Here is a 19562-nt window from a genome sequence, read left to right as displayed (position 1 = left end):
GGTAGCCTTCCACAAGCTTCCCACAATAAATTGGGTAAATTTTGGCCCATTCCTCCAGACAGAGCTGGTGAAACTGAGTAAGGTTTGTAGGCCTCCTTGCTCGCGCACACTTTTTCAGTTCTGCCCACAGATTTTCTATAGGATTGAGGTCAGGGCTTTGTGATGGCCAATCCAATACCTTGACTTTGTTGTCCTTCAGCAATTTTGCCACAACTTTAGAAGTATGCTTGGGGTCATTGTCCATTTGGAACACCCATTTGAAACCAAGCTTAAACTTCCTGACTGATTTTTTGAGATGTTGCTTCAATATATCCACATAATTTTACTTCCTCATGATGCCATCTATTTTGTGAAGTGCACCAGTCCCTCCTGCAGCAAAGCACCCCCACAACATTGATGCTGCCACCCCCGTGCTTCACGGTTGGGATGGTGTTCTTCGGCTTGCAATCCTCCCCCTTTTTCCTCCAAACATAACGATGGTCATTATTGCCAAACAGTTCTATTTTTGTTTCATCAGACCAGAGGACATTTCTCCAAAAAGTTCAGGTTATGTCGATATAGGACTCGTTTTACTGTGGATATAGATACCTTTGTACCTGTTTTCTCCAGCATCTTCACAAGGTCCTTTGCTGTTGTTCTGGGATTGATTTGCACTTTTCGCACCATAGTACGAGACAGAACGCGTCTCCTTCCTGAGCGGTATGAAGGCTGCGTGGTCCCATGGTGTTATACTTGCGTACTACTGTGTGTACAGATGAACGTTGGACCTTCAGGCGTTTGGAAATTGCTCCCAAAGATGAACCAGACTTGTGGAGGTCTAAAGAAAATTCTGAGGTCTTGGCTGATTTCTTTGGATTTTCCCATGATGTCAAGCAAAGAGGCACTGAGTTTGAAGGTAGGCATTGAAATACATCCACAGGTACACCTCCAATTGACTCAAATTATGTCAATTAGCCTATCAGAAGCGTCTAAAGCCATGACATCATTTTATGAAATTTTCCAAGCTGTTTAAAGGCACAGTAAACTTAGTGTATGTAAACTTCTGACCCACTGGAATTGTGATACAGTGAATTATAAGTGAAATAATCTGTCTGTAACCAATTGTTGGAAAAATGACTTGTGTCATGCACAAAGTAGATGTCCGAACTGACTTGCCAATACTATAGTTTGTTAACAAGAAATTTGTGGAGTGGTTGAAAAACAAGTTTTAATGACTCCAACCTAAGTGTATGTAAACTTCCAACTTCAACTGTATGCCACCAGTAGGCCTGTACCGTTAATCTCCAGTCATTTTGTTACATTAATTTCTGTTAATTAATTTATTAATTACAGTAATTTGCCATTCTCATTCTCAGAATGGAAACATTGTTGGCAAAATTCACAACCTCCTACACTTGTGAGAAACAAGTTAATGTAGGAAAGTGCCCATTTGGCAGTAGCGTCCCGTGGTTCTGGGGCCTGGGCCTTCAGTGAAGTCCTACACAGTCACACCCGAATTAATCCACCTCTTATTACCATCATTATGATGCCATGGCTCTAGACACTATACATTTAGACAGAAACGCAGTATAACCAGGCGTTGCGTCACCTTGAAATTGACATTTTTATTCAGAGAATTGCAGGGGAAGAGTACAATACCTTTTCATTGTGCAGCTTCGTTGCCCTACGTGCTTGTTCGTTGAGCTGTAGATCCACTCGGGTGTCCCCAAAAGTTTTCAAAAGCACCTTTGCATGTAAGTGCCCAGCCGTACTTTAGTGTCTCGTTGCTGCCTTGGTTAGACAACTCAGGTTTGCAAAGCCAGTGTGGCTCCAAACACCAAATCAATCACTTGCAAATAATAGGCATTCCCAGCAGTACAGTTTGCAGTGCTTCTCGGAGCCTGTGAGTCATTGACAGCGCCCATAATTGAAAGTGGCGAACTAACCCCTTTCCCGCCTGTGACAGGCTTTGTAGCGTCGGCGTCTACCTGTCCTGACAATGTCTAACGTTTCTTGAAAAGTTTGTCTTGAGAATGGCGTTATAATTATATCTTCGACCAAATCGATATCTTCTCCTTCCGCCATTGTGGGTTGAAAAAACAGCTTAGTAGTACGCAAATTAATTCGTTGATCAATTTCAGTTTCCTAGTTCTGAGACCTGCCCATATAGGACCTGCCTCTCAATATTGGTAATCCAATCAAAAGATGTACACGCACTACGCCTGCTCCTGTGTAACACTGGAGCCAGCCAGCAGGCGTACAATAGCCAACTCTAAAGCTGATTGGTTGACACTAAATTTTAATTTCCATTCACTTTAAGCTACAAGCGCCCGCACTGTTGATTCTGAAGGCCTGAGGGCAGATTTTAGACCCCTGGCAACACATGATGGATGAATATGATTGGATAAAATATCTAACATAAAGACCAGCCCTCCAAATCTCAACCTGGGGCTGGAAGCAGTGCAACCAAGAGGAACGCTATGAAATGAAGAGTGTAACTCTTACTCTGGGGAATAATTTAATACATATTTGTGGGAAAATATATTTAAAAAAATATATATATTCTGATAATGTTTAGGCCAGCAGAGAAGGCCTTGCTGGCCCTGACGGCCCACCACTGCCATTTGGCAATGTCTGATTTCTGATTGTCTTAACTCACCACGTCCACCCACAAAGAAAATGAGATTCTCAGAATTTTTTTCTTCACCTCACACAGTAAGTCAACAGTCTGTTTTTTTAACATCCATTGCGAATTATTTGAAATGTTTTTGTTGAAACATCATTCCAACACCTCCAGCCTCCATAATCACCAAACCTCAGTATGAAAGACCATAATATCATAATCTGATGATACCATATACAGTGGATTCGGAAAGTATTCAGACCCTTTGACTTTTTCCACATTTTGTTACGTTGTAGCCTTATTCTAAAATAGATTAAATTGCTTTTTTCCCTCAAGCTACACACAATACCCCATAATGACAAAGCAAACACGTTTTTTTACAAAAATGAAAATAACACATTTACGTAAGTATTCAGAACCTTTACTCAGTACTTTGTTGAAGCACCTTTGGCAGCAATTACAGCCTTGAGTCTTCTTGGGTATGACGCTACAAGCTTGGCACATCTGTATTTGGGGTGTTTCTCCCATTCTCTTCTGCAGATCCTCTCAAGCTCTGTCAGGTTGGATGAAGAACATCGCTGCACAGCTATTTTCAGGTCTCTCCAGAGATGTTTGACCAGGTTCAGGTCCGGGCTCTTGTTTGGCCCCTCAAGGACATTCAGAGACTTGTCCCGAAACCACTCCTGTGTTGTCTTGGCTTTGTGCTTAGGGTTGCTGTCTTGTTGGAAGGTGAACATTCACCCTGAGGTCCTGAACCCACTGGAGCAGGTTTTCATCAAGGATCTCTTTGTACTTTGCTCTGTTCTTTCCCTCGATCCTGACTAGTCTCCCAGTCCCTGCAGCTGAAAAACATCCCCACAGCATGATGCTCACACCACCATGCTTCACCGTAGGGATAGTGGCAGGTTTCCTCCAGTTCAATCTTGATTTCATCAGACCAGAGAATCTGGTTTCTCATGGTCTGAGAGTCTTTAGGTGCCTTTCGGCAAACTCCAAGCGGGCTGTCATGTGCCTTTTACTGAGGAGTGGCTTCCGTCTGGCCACTATACCATAAAGGCCTGATTGGTGGAGTGCTGCAGAGATGGTTGTCCTTCTGGAAGTTTCTCCCATCTCCACAGAGGAACTCTGTTGCTCTGTCAGAGTGAGCATCAGGTTCTTGATCACCTCCCTCACCAAGGCCTTGTCCCCCAATTGCTCAGTTTGGCCGGGTGGCCAGTTCTTGAAAGAATCTTAGTGGTTTCAAACTTCTTCCATTTAAGAATGATGGAGGCCACTGTGTTCTTCGGAACCTTCAATGCGACAGAATGTTTTTGGTACCCTTCACCAGATCTGTGCTTTGGCACAATCCTGTCTCGGACAATTCCTTCGACCACATGACTTGGTTTTTACTCTGACATGCACTGTCAACTGTGGGACCTTATATAGACAGGTGTGTGCCTTTATAAATTGTGTCCAATCAATTGAATTTACCACAGGTGGACTCCAATCAAGGTTGTAGAACATCTCAAGGATGATCAATGGAAACAGGATTTCGAACTTTGAGTCTCATAGCAGAGACTGGTGTCATTATGGGGTATTGTGTGTAGAATGCTGGATTTTTTTGTATTTAATCCATTTTAGAATAAGGCTGAAATGAAACAAAATGTGGAAAAAGTCAAGGGGTCTGAATACTTCCTGAATGCCCGAGTCATTAAAACTGCTGTATGTCCCGAGCTCAGTGGCATGTAGGAAACTGTTGCAAGTTAGCTACAGCTTCGGGCCACACCAAGTTGCTGTTTTGATACAATGTGGCACTTCACGAGCAAGATAGATAGAAAGGGAGGCAGACCGTCGGAATAGAGAGAATGTGATTGAAAGAAACAGAATTTTCATAAAGATATTTACTGCTGTTTTTATTTTTCAGCTTTAGGCCCATGTATTTTACTAAGTTGTATTTTACTTAGTTGACATGGAAGTTATAGGCCTACTGCTGTTCATATGCTACCTGCTGGGCCCCAACTAAAAAAATAAAAACATTTAAAGTAATTATTGGCGGGGAGGGGGCAAATCGACCTGTTCTGAACATTGGAGTCGCATCATTTAAAACATTTTTTTAACCAGGCAAGTCAGTTTAAGAACAAATTCTTATTTTCAATGACGGCTTAGGAACAGTTCGGGGGCAGAATGACAGATTTGTAACTTGTCAGCTTGGGGGTTTGAACTTGCAACCTTGCAACCAGTCCAACGCTCTAACCACTAGGCTACCCTGCCGCCCCATGTGACATTAGTAATCTCTAGCCACTTTAATAATAAAAAGTGGATGTAATAAATGTATCACTAGTCACTTTAACCAATGTCACTTTATATAATGTTTACATACCCTACATTACATCTCATATGTAGATACTGTACTCTATACCATCTACTGCATCTTGCCTATGCCATTTGGCCATCACTCATCCATATATTTATATGTACATATTCTTATTAATTCCTTTACACTTCTGTGTATAAGGTAGTTGTGAAATTGTTAGATTACTTGTTAGATATTACTATACGGTCAGAACTAGAAGTACAAGCATTTCGCTACACTTGCATTTACATCTGCTAACCATGTGTATGTGACCAATAATATTTGATACCAATTATTAATGTTGTTATATAATCGGTTACTTCGCTTATGTACACCAATACTAACCTGCAATTAAACAAAAAGTATTTTCGCTAGATAAAAGCAGTATTTGTTATTCTATATCCTGCTATTCTGTACAATAATAACTCATATCTTGAAATGTTCTAACCTGAAACGCCACCTGGTGGTGACCAAACATAATGTTTACCAATAATTCACTGGTAGACAGGGAGTGTACGTTGAAAATGCTACAACAGAGGAACCTGCGGGTAAATACACTGATAAAAGCATATGGATTGGTATTTTATTAACTTAAATTGAGGGATGGTTAGATTTACTCTAAATATTTAAGTTAATATTCAGTAATTCGACCTGGTCAATCAGAGGGAGTACGTTTTGATTTTCTAGCTAACATTAGCTACCTTCATGATGAGACAACCGCCTTTCCATGTCATTTGAATGTAGCTAGTGCTGGTGGTAACGTTACAACACCATTACAACAGCATTATTTGTCCATTGTTTCTAAATGCTTAAAAAGGTAGCTAGTGACCAAATATACTAGCTAAGTGTGTGAAAGAATAGCTAGACAGTAGCTTCTAGTCGTCTAGCCAAAGCAAATTTGCAGACTTCTTGGGATTTCCCTTCACTGTGGTTAGTCACCTTGACGCTTTACTTTAGCTAGCTAGCTAATATTAGCTGTTACATTTGCTCAGATTTAACGCTGCTGCAGTCAGAGAAACATCATGGTAAGTATCGTATACTATCTAAATCAAGATAAGTCATTTATCACAAGTCTACTAATACATTATTGGTCATTCTGCAAGATCAACCCTCTTAAAATGTAATAGTGCTCAGTATAGGTTGTTGAGAGCTAGCTAATTTCCCACAAGATAGCTTCTAGTTAAAGCTAACAGTTTATTCAAGTGCCAGTCACCCCCATTGACTGCAGCGAACTTTGTTTTAAAACTCCTAACCTGGGTGGGTATAATTTATTGAACGTTCCAACAGGAAACTGTTCCAGAAACTTCGTAAATAACAAGGTTGCCAACAAACAAAACATACAAAGTTGTATAGCGACCGAATAAGATACCCGGTAGGGAGTGGGCTATGTCATTAAGTTTTTCACTCACCGCGTATATTCCGAAAAATGTCTATCCTCACTCTGGTAGCCCATGGACAAACATTAAGAATAAGCATTGGGGTGAGTTGATGCCTATTCGACAGCTAGTTAGTAAGGTGAATTTATCGTGCTACTTTGTATGCGTTGTTTGGCAATCTTGTATTTTACTAAGTTTTTGGAACAGATTCCTGTTGGAAAGTTCCACAAATTAAACACCCCCCCCTATCCTATGTGTTCCTAATCGATACAGGCTAAACAGAAGAAAGGACAGAAGAGTAAGTCCCTCTGATGTTGTTATTTACCTATTTAAATCCTGCACAATACAACTTCAATGGTGCGCACAGATTCATTCAATATGATGTTTTTGTACTACAGGTTCAATTGATGATATGTTAGGAGACCTGTTGGGAGATGACGGTATGTGATTACATCCCTACAACATATCTATGACCATTCAAACTGACAAATCATTAGTATAATATACTGTACGTACACACTGTGTAGTGATAAAGTTTTCCTGTTTATTTGTACAGATTTCCCAGTGAAGGCCAAAGCTCCGGCCCGTGAAGCAGGCAGACTAGGACCTCCTCTACCATCACACAGTGGAAAACGGTGAGTTAACTGGGACTGAAAAAAATGTACTGCCAGATCAGAGAGTAGTCTCAACTCTTTCTTTCGTGACCATTTAGACAGAGGATACTGTCAGTCTGCTTGCTAATTCTATGCGTTTTGGTTCTCCAGCTCACTATTGGGCGACGACGACTTCTTCAGCAAACTGGCTGAGGAAGCTGAAAATGAGGTGAGTTGGCAGGTCATACATTAAGTATGGCAGGGAGGCAGTTGACTATGTTTTCCTTCATATACATCTTTTATATTCACTTCCAATCCAGGGCTCTGATGTTTCTGAGGCTGATCCCACAGCCTTACTGGAGAGCATGAAGGTAATGGTGCCTTGTTCTAATGACAAATCCTCAGGGAGTAAGCCTCCAGGCTTTATGTGTGAACGTTCATAACCCAGCTGTGTCTGTTCTATCGTTACATAGGACATAGATGATATGGACGCTGATCTCTTTGGATCAAAGAAAAAGCCCAGTTCAGCCCCAGCTCAGAGTAAAGGCTCCGGCATTGGAGGACCTACGAAAAATCCTCTTAAATCAGGAAACAAGTTAAAAGGAGGAGGAATCTCAGATGAGCCAGACATTGAGGAGAAGAAGCCAAGTTCTGCTCCTGCATCGACAGCACGTGGCTACAAGAGGTTCAGCTTCACTAGTGAGCTGACTGTCTGGGTCTTTGGCTAGTCTGACTACACTGGGCCACCAAATCAGTATAAATACAATGCAAATATACATAATTGTACATTATTTCTCCCCATTGCTGCATTCAGATGATGATGATGATGATGTTCTTGCCCCAACAACTGACACAAAAGGTACCAAAGCTAACAGTTGGACCCATGTATAGACCAAAAAATATCAGGTCAACTGTAAAATACATTAGAGTGGCCCTAAGTGTAGAGTTCTTAACACCATAAAGCATATCAATATCAAAACAGAATCCCCAGCTCTGGTATCATATCTGTTGTCTACAGACTTTGATGACCCTTTGGCTGACCTGTTAGATGATCTACCCATAGAAGACAAAAATGAGCCAAAAATCACCAAAAAAGCTCCTCCAGAGAAATCAGTGCTGCCCGCAGACTCCCCTATCATAAAGAAAAAAGAAACAGGTTGGTGAACTTTTTGTGTTTTATACATTGTAACATACCCAAAAGAAGAGAGCCAGAATGTATCAAATGTATATATTTCTCCTGTAGCCTCACCAGCTCAAGTTCCAAAAAAGCGGGACGAGCTTACGTTTGATGATGATGAGGATGACCTAATGAATGCATTGGGATTTGGGGAGAGTCCCAAAGTGAGCCCTAAGAAGAATGAGACCGTGCTCATACCAAAGAATGAGAGGTAGTGTCTCAAATGCCTCAGTCAACATCATCAGTTCCAACCAAGGCTATTACAAAACCTATGGACTATGATAAACCCAACAAAAAGTTCATTTGAAATGTAACCTCCCTGTTCCTCTGCGCTGACTGTCTCTAGCAGCAGTGAGCTCCCTCAAAGAGCACGCACCAGGCTAGATGAGATTCTGGGGCGTGGGACTTCCCCTCGCCTTCTGGAGCGCCCTCCAACAGGGGAGAGGAAGGACCCTCCGCAGCAGCAGGAAAAGCAGAAGCATCATCAGGAGACCCCCACTACTAAAGGTAGCTAACACTCCATGTTTTTGTATTTAAAGTGTGATATAGTATTCTTGAATGAATGAAATGATAGTTGATGTTTCCCTTTGTCAGACCCCTTCCTAGAAGAAGACCTGACGTTTGGTTCCTATCAACCTACACTGGTCACTACACCGGAGGGACGCCACTCACGCAGACAGTCGGTCAGGTAAGTCAGAGCTCTAGCAGAAGCCCTCATAGTTTGTTTTGGTCAAAGCCTGGATCAATGCTTAGTTGGGTTAATAACAAGTACATCATATTTAGAAGAATAAGCTTCTATGTCAGCTACTGGACCAGAGTGTATGACAAAGGAAATGACCACCATCTAAGATTAGCCACTCCTTTTCAGATTCTCCACTGAGGACAACAGTGCCTCTTCTCCTGAGAAGAAACCCATCACCCCCACCACGCTCACCCCTACCTTTCCCCGGCCTGCTGCAGACTGGCTGGGGCTCTCGCAGGATGATGAGGAAGAGCCCCCACCTGTACCAGAACCCTTGAAGACCCCCTCCTCTTCGCCAGTGGGAAGCAAACCCTCCTCTTCTGGCAACCGCATTCCACAGCCAGAGACTCCAAACACCTCCTTCAAATACTCCAAACCAGTAGAACCCAGTGTAGAGGTCTCTGCAAGCCAAAAGCACGAAGATGATTGGCTATCAGGGGCATTGAGCAGGAAGAAGACTCAATCATCCACACGGTCAGAGGAAAAGAGGACAACCCAGGAAGACTTTATGGGGTTTGGAGACGAGGTGGATCTGGAGTCGTTTCTCAGGTAAGGCTATAGGACTAGGGTACTCTACAGTGAAGGCTGGGTCATACTTCCACAGTTCTAGAGAAACGTCTACATTAGAAGCGACTGCTTACATCTCAGTATGTTGACATTGATTGTCTGTTACTTCCTCAGTAAACGTGGTTCTTCACCAGCTTCCAGGAGGAAAGATGCATCCACCCCCAACAAGGAACCAGGGTATGATCAACCTTAATCTAAATAGCTGTGATGTATAATATCTACCACTGCAATATTGCCCCAGTGTGCTATATGAGTTCTGGTGCTTTTGGACATTGAGGTCAGGATTATGTTCCTTCTCTTCAAGAGATTCTCCTCTGCCCAGGGAGCCCTCCCACAGACAGCCCAGCCCTACTGCTCATTCTACCCCAGTGAGAGAGGACCAGTTCAGGCCTGGTATGTTACTCACTCCCATCCTAGAGGACCCAGCTAACCATGTCCCTTTCCCCTCTACGTTGTGCTATTCAACTTCTACCTCAGCATCTTTTATAACAAACATTATTTTTTCAAGCCAAGTCTCTTTCTAGTCATTTAGCGGACCCAGAGCCTACTAAAATGTCTATACCTATCCCACCTGACCCTCCTGAGCAGACACACGAAACCAATCACAAATTCACTAGTGACCCTGCTGAGCCAATAGGGACAAAGAGTCATGCCCAGCCCCGACCAGCTCATTCCACTGCTGTAGAAACTGAGCCTATCAGGCAGAATTCACACACAGACCACACCCCTCACTTACCAACACCTAAAGACCCGTACTGAGCTTTTCTCAAATCCACAACCCACAGTCATGTCAAAGGCACACATCAGCTCTCCCCTCCCCACAGATAACAGTCGAGCAGTCCACTCATCTCCTCCACAATCCCCCACAATAGTCATCCAACATCCACCCACCAAACCTCAGCCTTTCCCTTCCTCTCAACTAGTCTCCCCCTTTCTATCCACAGCTGTGTCTGCTAGAGTAGGCTTCTATCCTGACCAGACCCCAGACCCCTCTCCCCTGCCAACCTCTGCTACCATTAGCTTCCCCCTGCCCCAACAGTACCATCCACCAGCCCTGCAGGATCAGAGGGAGCCAGGATGGCCAAGTCAAGCAGAGCTGCCTCCTAACTACCCTGCCCAGCCATGGCAGTCTATGTCTGGCCCCATGCCCCATGCTATGATGCCTGGCTTTATGCAGTGTAGGTACTCTTAGGGAAACAGAGGGAAAGCTTATGGACAGTAGTCATTTTGAATAACTTTCTAACTATTCGTATTTCTAATAGTTATGCCTCTAGTTTCTTATCAATCACTGGCATTGATGATGGGCAGATTGTCCTGATTGACACATACTGTTCTTGGTTTCCCAGTGCCACAGCAAAGCCAGATGCAGAACACTACACCTGTTGTCCAACCACAGGTATGTAGAGGCCGTTCTATTTTTTGTTTATATGCCCTAATGTCATTATGGATGATATATGTTTGGAAACCATAAGTCACTTATTTAATTGTTTAACATTCTTTTAAACAGGTGTCCCTTTCAGCCAACAGTTTGCAACAACTCTTGCTACAACAGCAGGTGAAACAAATCTCCAATCACAATTACCTTTTCATTTGATGGAAACACTTCACATTTAATTCGTTTTACTAATTTGAACACAGATACCTTAGGTTTTATCAGATGTTCACCTTTGAGAGTCTTCGGTAACTTGACTTTGGTATCCGTCTCTGACCGTAGTTGGAGTCCCAGCTGCTGGGGTTAAGGGGAGCTGTGGATGTAGCTGGGCTGCAGAGACAGAAGAGAGACACTGAGAAGCAGAATGGACATCTAGCTTTACAGGCCCGCATCATCAAACTGGAGGGACAGGTATCTATCAACTGTCTCTTTGACGGTGCTCTTCCTCTTTCTGCCACTTCCATAAACAACATTCAGCTGACTACTGCGTATTCTCTTCCAGGTGAGATCTCTACAGCAGGAGCTAGACCAGAACCAGATCTTGCTGGAGAGTGTTCAGCAGAGACACAAGCAGGACACTGAGCTCATGGAGAACACACACAGGTATGACAGGAGCTCGGAGACCTCTAGAGGTCCTGCCACCACCACAGACTGAATCACTATCTCTTTACCCAAAAGAGTGTGTGTACATCCACCAGGGCTCGTGTGAAGCTGCTTGACGATTCCGCGGCACAGCGAGAAGCACGGGCACGACAGGAATGCGAGGACCTAGCAGAGCGCCTAGCCACCGTCACACGTATAGCTGAACAGGAGCGTATGGAGCTGCAGGCAAAGCACCAGCGCAGACTGGCCCAAACCCAGCAGGACAGAGACCGAGAGGTGGAGCGACTCAGAGACCTACAGAGGTAGGGGGCTGCAAGATACCACATTAGACAACAAGAGATTGTGGCCATGCCTGTATTTTCTCCCTAAAGCTCAGCTATTTGGGGCGGCAGGGTAGCCTAGTGGTTAGAGCGTTGGACAAGTAACCGGAAGGTTGCAAGTTCAAACCCCCGAGCTGACAAGGTACAAATCTGTCATTCTGCCCCTGAACAGGTAGTTAACCCACTGTTCCTAGGCTGTCATTGAAAATAAGAATTTGTTCTTAACTGACTTGCCTAGTTAAAAAGGTAAAATAAAAAATATTTTCACAGCTTATTTTTTATATTTCCATAATGTTCCTTAATTTTTCTTTGTCACGGTTTCCTTCCTCTAGGAAGTCTATTTTGGAGATGAAGAAAGACCACGAGGATCAGGTCCAAAGACTGAAGAGATTGAAGGATGAGGAGATTGATGCTGTGACCAGTGCCACATCACAAACCAGGTCACACATGCATTTCTACTCAATACTCATTTTTAACCATACTCTGCTTAATCTCAGACCTTTGCATAAGAATTATAGAGGACATGCTACATGTAACCAAACTTGTAACTTACTACAGGTTGACATCATATAGTCTCTCTCATTCTGTGTATTGGTGTTGTAGGTCCCTGACAGTGGTGATTGAGCAGATGGAGCATTTCTCCCACAGGCTGGGGGACCTTTCATCTCGGGTGGAGAGCACCCATGAGAACACAGCCCAGGGGCTGGAGCAGGGGGCACGGCAGAGAGACGAACAGCTCCGAGGTATCATACCACCACTCAGTTTTATGAAAAAAAAATGATTTTCATAATACAGCAGTTTCTATTTATTTTCCCTTCAGTCAGTGAAAATGTCACAATGTTATGTGAAAGTCAGCTTGTCTACTCTTTCAGTGATGCAGGACCGTCTGGGCCAGCAGCAGAGGGCCATGGCAGAGGAGAGAACAAGGCTCAAAGAAGTCATCACCAAGATGGACACCCAGCTGGCTGAGCAGCAGAGGCAACTAGAGAAGGTCAGGAGTCACTCAGAGGTTAAGTCTTTGTTGACTGTGCTTCTATGACAGGTCGTCATTGTATTTACTTGTATAAATAAAAGGTCAAATAAAACTTGCCATGTTACCCTGAGGGAAAAAATGGGATTGTAACAGTAAACAGGTCGAGTGACTTAATTTTAGGTCTTGTGTGTCAACACAGGGCTCCAGACTAACGTTTTCAGTTAGTGGCACCACGCCCCTAAACATTTTTGGGGGGGCAGCTTCACAATAGAATACATTTGAGGCACCATCTTATAAAATCATTCACAATGTTTTATTATCATGTATGCAGTCACTTTAACTATATGTACATACTACCTCAACTGGGCTGACCAACCAGTGCCCCCACACATTGGCTACCTGGGGTATCTGCATTGTTTCCCGCCACCCCCTATTTTACGCTACTGCTACTCTGTTCAGTCACTTTTACCATATCTACATACTACCTCAATCAGCCTGACTAACCTGTGTCTGTATGTAGTCTCGCTACTTTTATAGCCTTTCTTTACTTACCTATTGTCTACCTAACATTTTTTGCACTATTGGTTAGAGCCTGTTTTATTGACAATTACATGAAGTTGATGCAAAGAGTCAATATTTGCAGTGTTGACCCTTCTTTTTCAAGACCTCTGCAATCCGCCCTGGCATGCTGTCAATTAACTTCTGGGCCACATCCTGACTGATGGCTGCCCATTCTTGCATAATCAATGCTTGGAGTTTGTGGGTTTTTGTTTGTTCACCCACCTCTTGTGGATTGACTACAAGTTCTCAATGGAATTAAGGTCTGGGGAGTTTCCTGGCCATGGACCCAAACTATCAATGTTTTGTTCCCCAAGCCACTTAGTTATCACTTTTGCCTTGTGGCAAGTTGCCTCATGTTGGAAAAGGCTTTGTTCATCACCAAACTGTTCCTGGATGGTTGGGAGAAGTTGCTCTCGGAGGATGTGTTGGTACCATTCTTTATTCATGGCTGTGTTCTTAGGCAGAATTGTGAGTGAGCCCACACCCCTGGCTGAGAAGCAACCCCACACATGGTCTCAGGATGCTTTACTGTTGGCATGACACGGGACTATAGTAGCGCTCACCTTGTCTTCTCCAGATAAGCTTTTTTCCAGATGCCACAAACAATCGGAAAGGGGATTCAGAGAAAATGACTTTGCCCCACTCCTCAGCAGTACAATCCCTGTACCTTTTGCAGAATATCAGTCTGTCTGATGTTTTTCCTGGAGAGAAGTGGCTTCTTTTCTGTCCTTCTTGACACCAGGCCATCCTCCAAAAGTCTTTGCTTCACTGTGCGTGCAGATGCACTCACACCTGCCTGCTGCCATTCCTGAGCAAGCTCTGTACTGGTGGTGATTTAGGTGCAATCTTACTGGCAGCAATATCCTTTCCTGTGAAGCCATTTTTGTACAAAGCAATGATGAAGGCACATGATTCCTTGCAGGTAACCATGTTTGACAGAGGAAGAACAAAGATTCCAAGCACCACCCTCCTTTTGAAGCTTCCAGTCTGTTATTCGAACTCAATCAGCATGACAGTGATCTCCAGCCTTGTCCTCATCAACACTCACACTTGTGTTAACGAGAGAATCACTTGACATGTCAGCTGGTCCTTTTGTGGCAGGGCTGAAATGCAGTGGAATTTTTTTTTGGGGGGGGGGGGGGGCTTCAGTTAATTTAAGTCAAAAAGGGACTTTGAAATTAATCTGTTCACTTTTCATAACAATCTGCAGTATATACCAACTGAGGCAGCAGACTTTGAAAATTAATATTTGGCCATGACTATACACCTGTTGTATTCTGCGCATGTGACAAATTTGATTTGATGAAGTATAACAGATGGTATTCAAATAAATTACATTAACATGTCCAAGCAGGAATGCATGATTCAAATTATTTGTTTATATGCAACCTAATCCAGTGATTGTCATGAATTTTTGGTTCAAAATTAGTTTTAAAAAATGGGGCTCCAGAGGTTTCAGCATATAGACGCAAATGTACCTTTATCTTTGTGCGCTATTATATAGGCCTAATTCAATTACTGCTTATTCACCACCTGAGGAAATGGAAACCAAAAACCTTAGCTAGATCTAAATGAACACCTATTGCTAGAAGCATGCATTCATCTAACAGTGAATGTAACGTCAAAAATAATAATTTGGCCGATGTGCAATTTCACTGCCATATCAGAACAGTGCGCTTTGAGCTCAGTAATGATCGTTAAGATGTGCATTATACTTACAGAAAGCGGAGACCCCTCCATTTTTAACATGGATAACTAGCTTGCTTCTGAAGTTATTTGGAAATGCATGAGGCTTGCTCATTACAGCATCTGGACCCATTGAAACAGGCAGGTACAGTGGCACAGCAGACACATGAGGATAATGCACTTCACTGTTAAACAAATGTATGGTTTTATCCACCCAAACAATGGAATGTTTTGATTGAGGTGACCAGGTAGAATGTGCAGCCCGCACCAGTGCCACCAATAACACGTACTTGCACAGCCACGTAAAAGGGTCACTATTATATTCACAAATAGAGGTTTGGTCTTAATTTGCATAAGTAGTTCGCTTTTCCTTCTATTTCCCCAGAATGTTATGATTGTGTTGTAGGAGCGCTGGAGAGTGAATGCAGAGCAGGCTAAGGCCGACTCATCTCAGAGAGGCCTGGACGAGGAGAGACGCTCTCTAACTCAGCACATCAGCATGGAGAGAGAGGAGCTGGAGAGGGCAAAAGTAAGACAGATACTGAGGTAGAAGTGGTTAAAGATGTCTGCCAGATCCCTACGCAAGTGTTTCCCAACCCTGGTCCTCGAGTACCCCCTACAGTACACCTGATTCAACTAATCATCAAGCCCTGAATGAGGTGTCAGGTTGGGGGTACTGGAGGAAAAGGGTTGGGAAACACTGACTTAGAAGACCCCCCACTCCCCTCCATGTCTAGAGCGCCCTGTTGGAGGAGCAGCAGCAGGTAATGCAGCGCTGTGCAGAGGAGAGAAGGAAGCTGGCGGCTGAGTGGACCCAGTTCCACACCCAGGAGAAGCAGAGGCAGGACCGAGCAGAGCGGGAGGCCAGCCGGGCGCTGGAGAGGGATGCCCACAGAGAGGGCTCCATCATCAGCATGGCGCAGGTACTGCAGACTAGGGGCTAGGATAGGACAAGAGGCTTGTATGTTTCATTGTAGCACAAACTGCCAGCATTTTAACATGTTCAGGCAATGGGGTTCACCTATCCCAATCATTACATTTCACTCACTTGATCTCAAGCAATTAAGATTTGCAGAGCTTTGAAACAGGCAGTCTTCTGTAATCACCAGGAACAGATGGACCTGAAGCTGCATGCTGGGGAGCTAAAGCAGCATGAGGCAGCTGTAGCACGGGAGAGGGAGGCTCTGGAGAGACAGAGGGAGGAACTGGACAGGGAAAAGGAGAGGCTGAGTGGTACAGGCCTGCAGCTGAAGACACGCGCCCAGGAGGTAGAGGCCTTCTGCAAGGTCTGGATCACAACCTCATCACTATTAGCTAGCTATTGAGTTGACAGTAATGTATATAAATCATTGGAGGTAAGCACAATGCTGTGACTGGGCGCACTGCTTCGGTATTTGCAGCTGGCATCAGAAAAATATAGCGAGGGGGAGAAGGCCCTACAGGAGTCAAGACAGGTGGAAACTGAGCACCAGACCAGGCTGAGGAGCATCCACTCACAGATGGAGAGACTGAGACAGCAGGAACAGCACCTCCACCAGGTCAATAAGTAGGGGGGTATACCAGCCAATCTTCCACCAGCCTCTGCTGGTACACATTAGGAACAGCACATTATGGTTGGAAATTGTCATTCCAGCCAGTCCTCCTATAGCACCTTTGAATTGTGTACAAATCATATCCAGACTTATGGAAATGTTAGTGTATATCAAATAACCATTTCCCCTTCTGCAGGAGAGAATGAAGATGACTGAGCAGCGTAGAGAGATGGAGGCACTCAAGCACAGCCTTCCAATCACTCCTTTCCCTCAATCTATGGCCCCTATATTCACAGGTGGGCTGAGCCATTTACAAAACAAATATTTTTTGCTGAATTAACACAGAACAGCATATTTCACAATATTTTAAATACTGCAGACATCAGACCAGTGTTGGCAGTACCTCAGATGGCCTCCACCAAGGCTGTTCGCCAGCCCCCACCCCTGGTCTCTAGTCCGGATTCAACAGAGCTCCAGGCCAGATTGGCCCTGCTCAGGCACACAGCAGAGAAGGTAACTAATGCATTACTAACCAAAGCAAGTGCTTACAATCAGTTTAAAGTTGAATAGTTTGATCCAATTTCAGAGGGCCAATGCAGTTAACAGAAGTCAGCTTTGAACATTACCCTAGATGTTGGAAGATGGAACAAGCAGAGTAGTTTCAAAATCTTTATTGTAGATTAATGTACTTGTTTTATCTTCTTAGGATCGTGACTTTCTGCAGGACGAGCAGTTCTTCCTGGACACACTCAAGAAAGCACCTTACAATTCAGCCTTTCACACTGATTAACTGTGGGGCTTAAAGCCCTGTGACTTTCTGGTATTAAGTACACCATTAAAACTTGACATTCTCTAATGTTTGCATTGAACTAGTTTCTTTGTTTCAGTCACTGATCATTAATTTGGTGAATTTCAGTTCTTGAGTCCTGTCCTTGGCACGGCGTCTTTGACCCCATCACCTAAAATAAATAAAAACATCTAGTAAGCCAAGGAAGGGCTCCAACAGACAACTGTTACCTTATAAAACCAGAAGGTGAGTACATATGGATCTCCCATCAAGCCTCAGGGGTTTCTATAAGTCAACACTGCTGTTCAGACAGGGATAACATGTTTCATCACAGGCTTGTTACCCTCTTCACATCTGCCATTACTCATGCCATTTAATTATCAGCCATAAGACTAATTCAGTTCATGTAGTTACCTGATCCCAAAGGCATTACTTGCTGTATTTTCAGGGCTTCACTTCCAGGTTGGCAGACCTGTAGAGAAATTATGTTAATTTGGTTCAATGCTACAATTGCCAAAAGCATGGTGACATTCAGGGCTGTGAATTTCTCAGAGCAGCTTTATCCAGCGTCAGTTATCGCATCAGACGGCACTTCCTATGCAGCATTTTCATCTCTGAAACTACAGTCACCATTTAAAAAATACTGTAAAGTAAAACCTAGCTGAGCACTTACCAATTAGCTGTCCTCTTCACCCACCGGCACTATAAATATTTGAAATATTAATACATGTTCATCATGGTAATACTAGAATCATTATCCCACAATATGAATCTCCCATCAAGTCTCAGGGGTTTCTATAGGTCAACACTGTTGTTCAGACAGGGATAACTTGTTTCATCACAGACTTGTTACTATACCCTCCACAGATTGAACACCATTACTTAGCAATCTGACTCTCACTTAACATCCAAAGTAGTGGTTACCTACTCATGGGAGTAACTTCATTGGAACATTTTCATGGAATCACACCCAGGTTGGCGGACCTGTAAAGAAATTACCATGTTTGGGTCGCATTACCACAACGGTCAAAGGCATTCTTTCACATTCAGGGCTGTGGATTTCTCAGAGCATCTTCAGTACAAAGTAAACTATTCAATGTCTCCTTTTGAGTCACAATAGAAGATAGAGGTTCTAGCTAAGTACTTACCAAGCAACTGTCCCGTCACCCTCGGAGGCCACAACACTACAAGAAAGGGTATCAAGTAGTCCATTACTGCACAACTTCAATTAATGATCTTGCTATGCAACATGGCTACATATAACCTTAAACGCCACACAATACAGTTACTCAACTGACTACTGCCAAAACGTACCCATTCAAATCATACGAGTCTCCCATCAAGCCTCAGGGGTTTCAGTAAGTCAACACTGTTGTTCAGACAGGGATAACTTGTTTCATCACAGGCTTGTTAATTAAGCTAGGTAGACACTTCAGACCTGTTCAAATCTGGACTGTCAAACTGCCCAATTTAAAACTGGTCAAACGTAATCATGGATATTGTTTTACCTCTTGAGTGGACACAGCCCATAGGACTTCTGAAGTCCATCCACGTTCAAACGGCTCTGAAAGGTGTAGACAAAGATCAGACGGATACATAGCTAACCACATACAAGCTACAGTGGAAACAATGTTTCCGCGCTAGTAAATTAATCATAAATCTGCCGCAAATGTTGACGCAGACCACGTTCCCACACCTCAGGCGACCTGCACGACAGTGAATACTAAACACCAACTAAAACCCGTTAAGTGATAAGGGAAAAAAATAAAAAATAAATCAGGTAACGTATGTTACAGAAAAACCTGGGTTCTGAATGTTATTTAAACAGGCCAGGCCTAGACCTTTGGTGAGAAAGCTAGCTAGCCATGTGGCTAGCAGTTAGCGAACTAGCTCCATTTGCACATGGCTAACAGTGGTTACTTACAATTTACACTCATGGTGGCTGGTCGACACTGGAGTTTGTAGTGTCTTTGAAGCATTTTGCTATGAGTTGATACAGATAGTTATCCCCCACCATAAAAACACACAAAAAAATCAACCAGCCACATATTCCCCGCACTACATACGTTCGAAAGACTGAATTTGTGCCTATGTTAGGTATTTATACATTTCAATACGTCATACCCCCCATGTGACCAATCTTGGACCAGTAGGGAGTGAGGTTTGGATTTCCCAGAGCAGACCTCAATTGGCACACATATCAGGAAGGCGACTCACTCAGGTTGGGTGATTTAATGTTTTAATCAATGGTTGCAATCTGTCTCACTGAATGCACCTAT

At 43.5% G+C, this 19562-nt stretch overlaps 1 protein-coding gene, 1 long non-coding RNA gene and 3 other non-coding genes across 11 annotated transcripts; 1 reads left to right on the top strand and 4 right to left on the bottom strand.

Annotated features, from left to right (window-relative positions):
- Nucleotides 1-5411: 5411 nt before the first annotated feature.
- On the top strand, nt 5412-17327 carry LOC135554340 (fas-binding factor 1 homolog). Of its 5 annotated transcripts, XM_064986604.1 has the most exons (31): nt 5422-5482; nt 5927-5959; nt 6584-6608; nt 6709-6750; nt 6867-6945; nt 7075-7132; nt 7224-7274; nt 7377-7602; nt 7718-7762; nt 7922-8059; nt 8147-8291; nt 8427-8587; nt 8675-8768; nt 8949-9371; nt 9504-9566; nt 9694-9782; nt 10736-10785; nt 10897-10944; nt 11104-11232; nt 11324-11424; nt 11520-11726; nt 12077-12184; nt 12348-12487; nt 12617-12735; nt 15371-15493; nt 15702-15887; nt 16074-16250; nt 16365-16502; nt 16693-16792; nt 16876-17009; nt 17203-17327. In XM_064986604.1, exons 2-31 carry the CDS (start codon nt 5957-5959, stop codon nt 17284-17286), a joined length of 3486 nt encoding a protein of 1161 aa, XP_064842676.1. In that variant the 5' UTR covers nt 5422-5482; nt 5927-5956; the 3' UTR covers nt 17287-17327. The 5 variants fall into 5 exon arrangements, with proteins under 5 accessions (XP_064842673.1, XP_064842674.1, XP_064842671.1 ...); XM_064986601.1 differs by lacking the exon at nt 5927-5959 and having other exon boundaries at nt 5412-5482; nt 8430-8587; XM_064986602.1 differs by lacking the exon at nt 5927-5959 and having other exon boundaries at nt 5412-5482; nt 9712-9782.
- LOC135554341 (uncharacterized) lies at nt 17153-19354 on the bottom strand. Of its 3 annotated transcripts, XR_010457677.1 has the most exons (8): nt 19208-19354; nt 18792-18847; nt 18598-18652; nt 18432-18467; nt 18212-18267; nt 17957-17985; nt 17698-17755; nt 17153-17455 (listed from the first exon to the last, which is right to left on the bottom strand). It is a non-coding gene; the product is annotated as an uncharacterized LOC135554341 (long non-coding RNA). The 3 variants fall into 3 exon arrangements; XR_010457678.1 differs by lacking the exon at nt 18598-18652 and having other exon boundaries at nt 18208-18267; XR_010457676.1 differs by lacking the exon at nt 18598-18652.
- Nucleotides 17830-17902, bottom strand: LOC135554897 (small nucleolar RNA SNORD49). The gene has a single exon (XR_010457766.1). It is a non-coding gene; the product is annotated as a small nucleolar RNA SNORD49 (small nucleolar RNA).
- On the bottom strand, nt 18062-18133 carry LOC135554895 (small nucleolar RNA R38). Its single transcript, XR_010457764.1, has one exon. It is a non-coding gene; the product is annotated as a small nucleolar RNA R38 (small nucleolar RNA).
- Nucleotides 18623-18694, bottom strand: LOC135554896 (small nucleolar RNA R38). Its single transcript, XR_010457765.1, has one exon. It is a non-coding gene; the product is annotated as a small nucleolar RNA R38 (small nucleolar RNA).
- Nucleotides 19355-19562: the final 208 nt, after the last annotated feature.

This window comes from Oncorhynchus masou, chromosome 14 (genome assembly GCF_036934945.1).
Source record: "Oncorhynchus masou masou isolate Uvic2021 chromosome 14, UVic_Omas_1.1, whole genome shotgun sequence".
In the NCBI taxonomy this organism is placed as follows: domain Eukaryota; kingdom Metazoa; phylum Chordata; class Actinopteri; order Salmoniformes; family Salmonidae; genus Oncorhynchus; species Oncorhynchus masou.
Note: the sequence above shows the minus strand (reverse complement) of the source record. Positions and strands in the feature narration are given on the sequence as shown.

Bases quoted from the DNA above. Each gene is read 5' to 3' on its own strand.
- LOC135554340 (XM_064986599.1), top strand. From the start codon at position 5,414: ATGTTTACCAATAATTCACTGGTAGACAGGGAGTGTACGTTGAAAATG. The intron at 5,483-6,583 runs GTAAATACACTG...TAATCGATACAG, and splicing joins TACAACAGAGGAACCTGCGG to GCTAAACAGAAGAAAGGACA. The intron at 6,609-6,708 runs GTAAGTCCCTCT...TTTGTACTACAG, and splicing joins ACAGAAGAAAGGACAGAAGA to GTTCAATTGATGATATGTTA.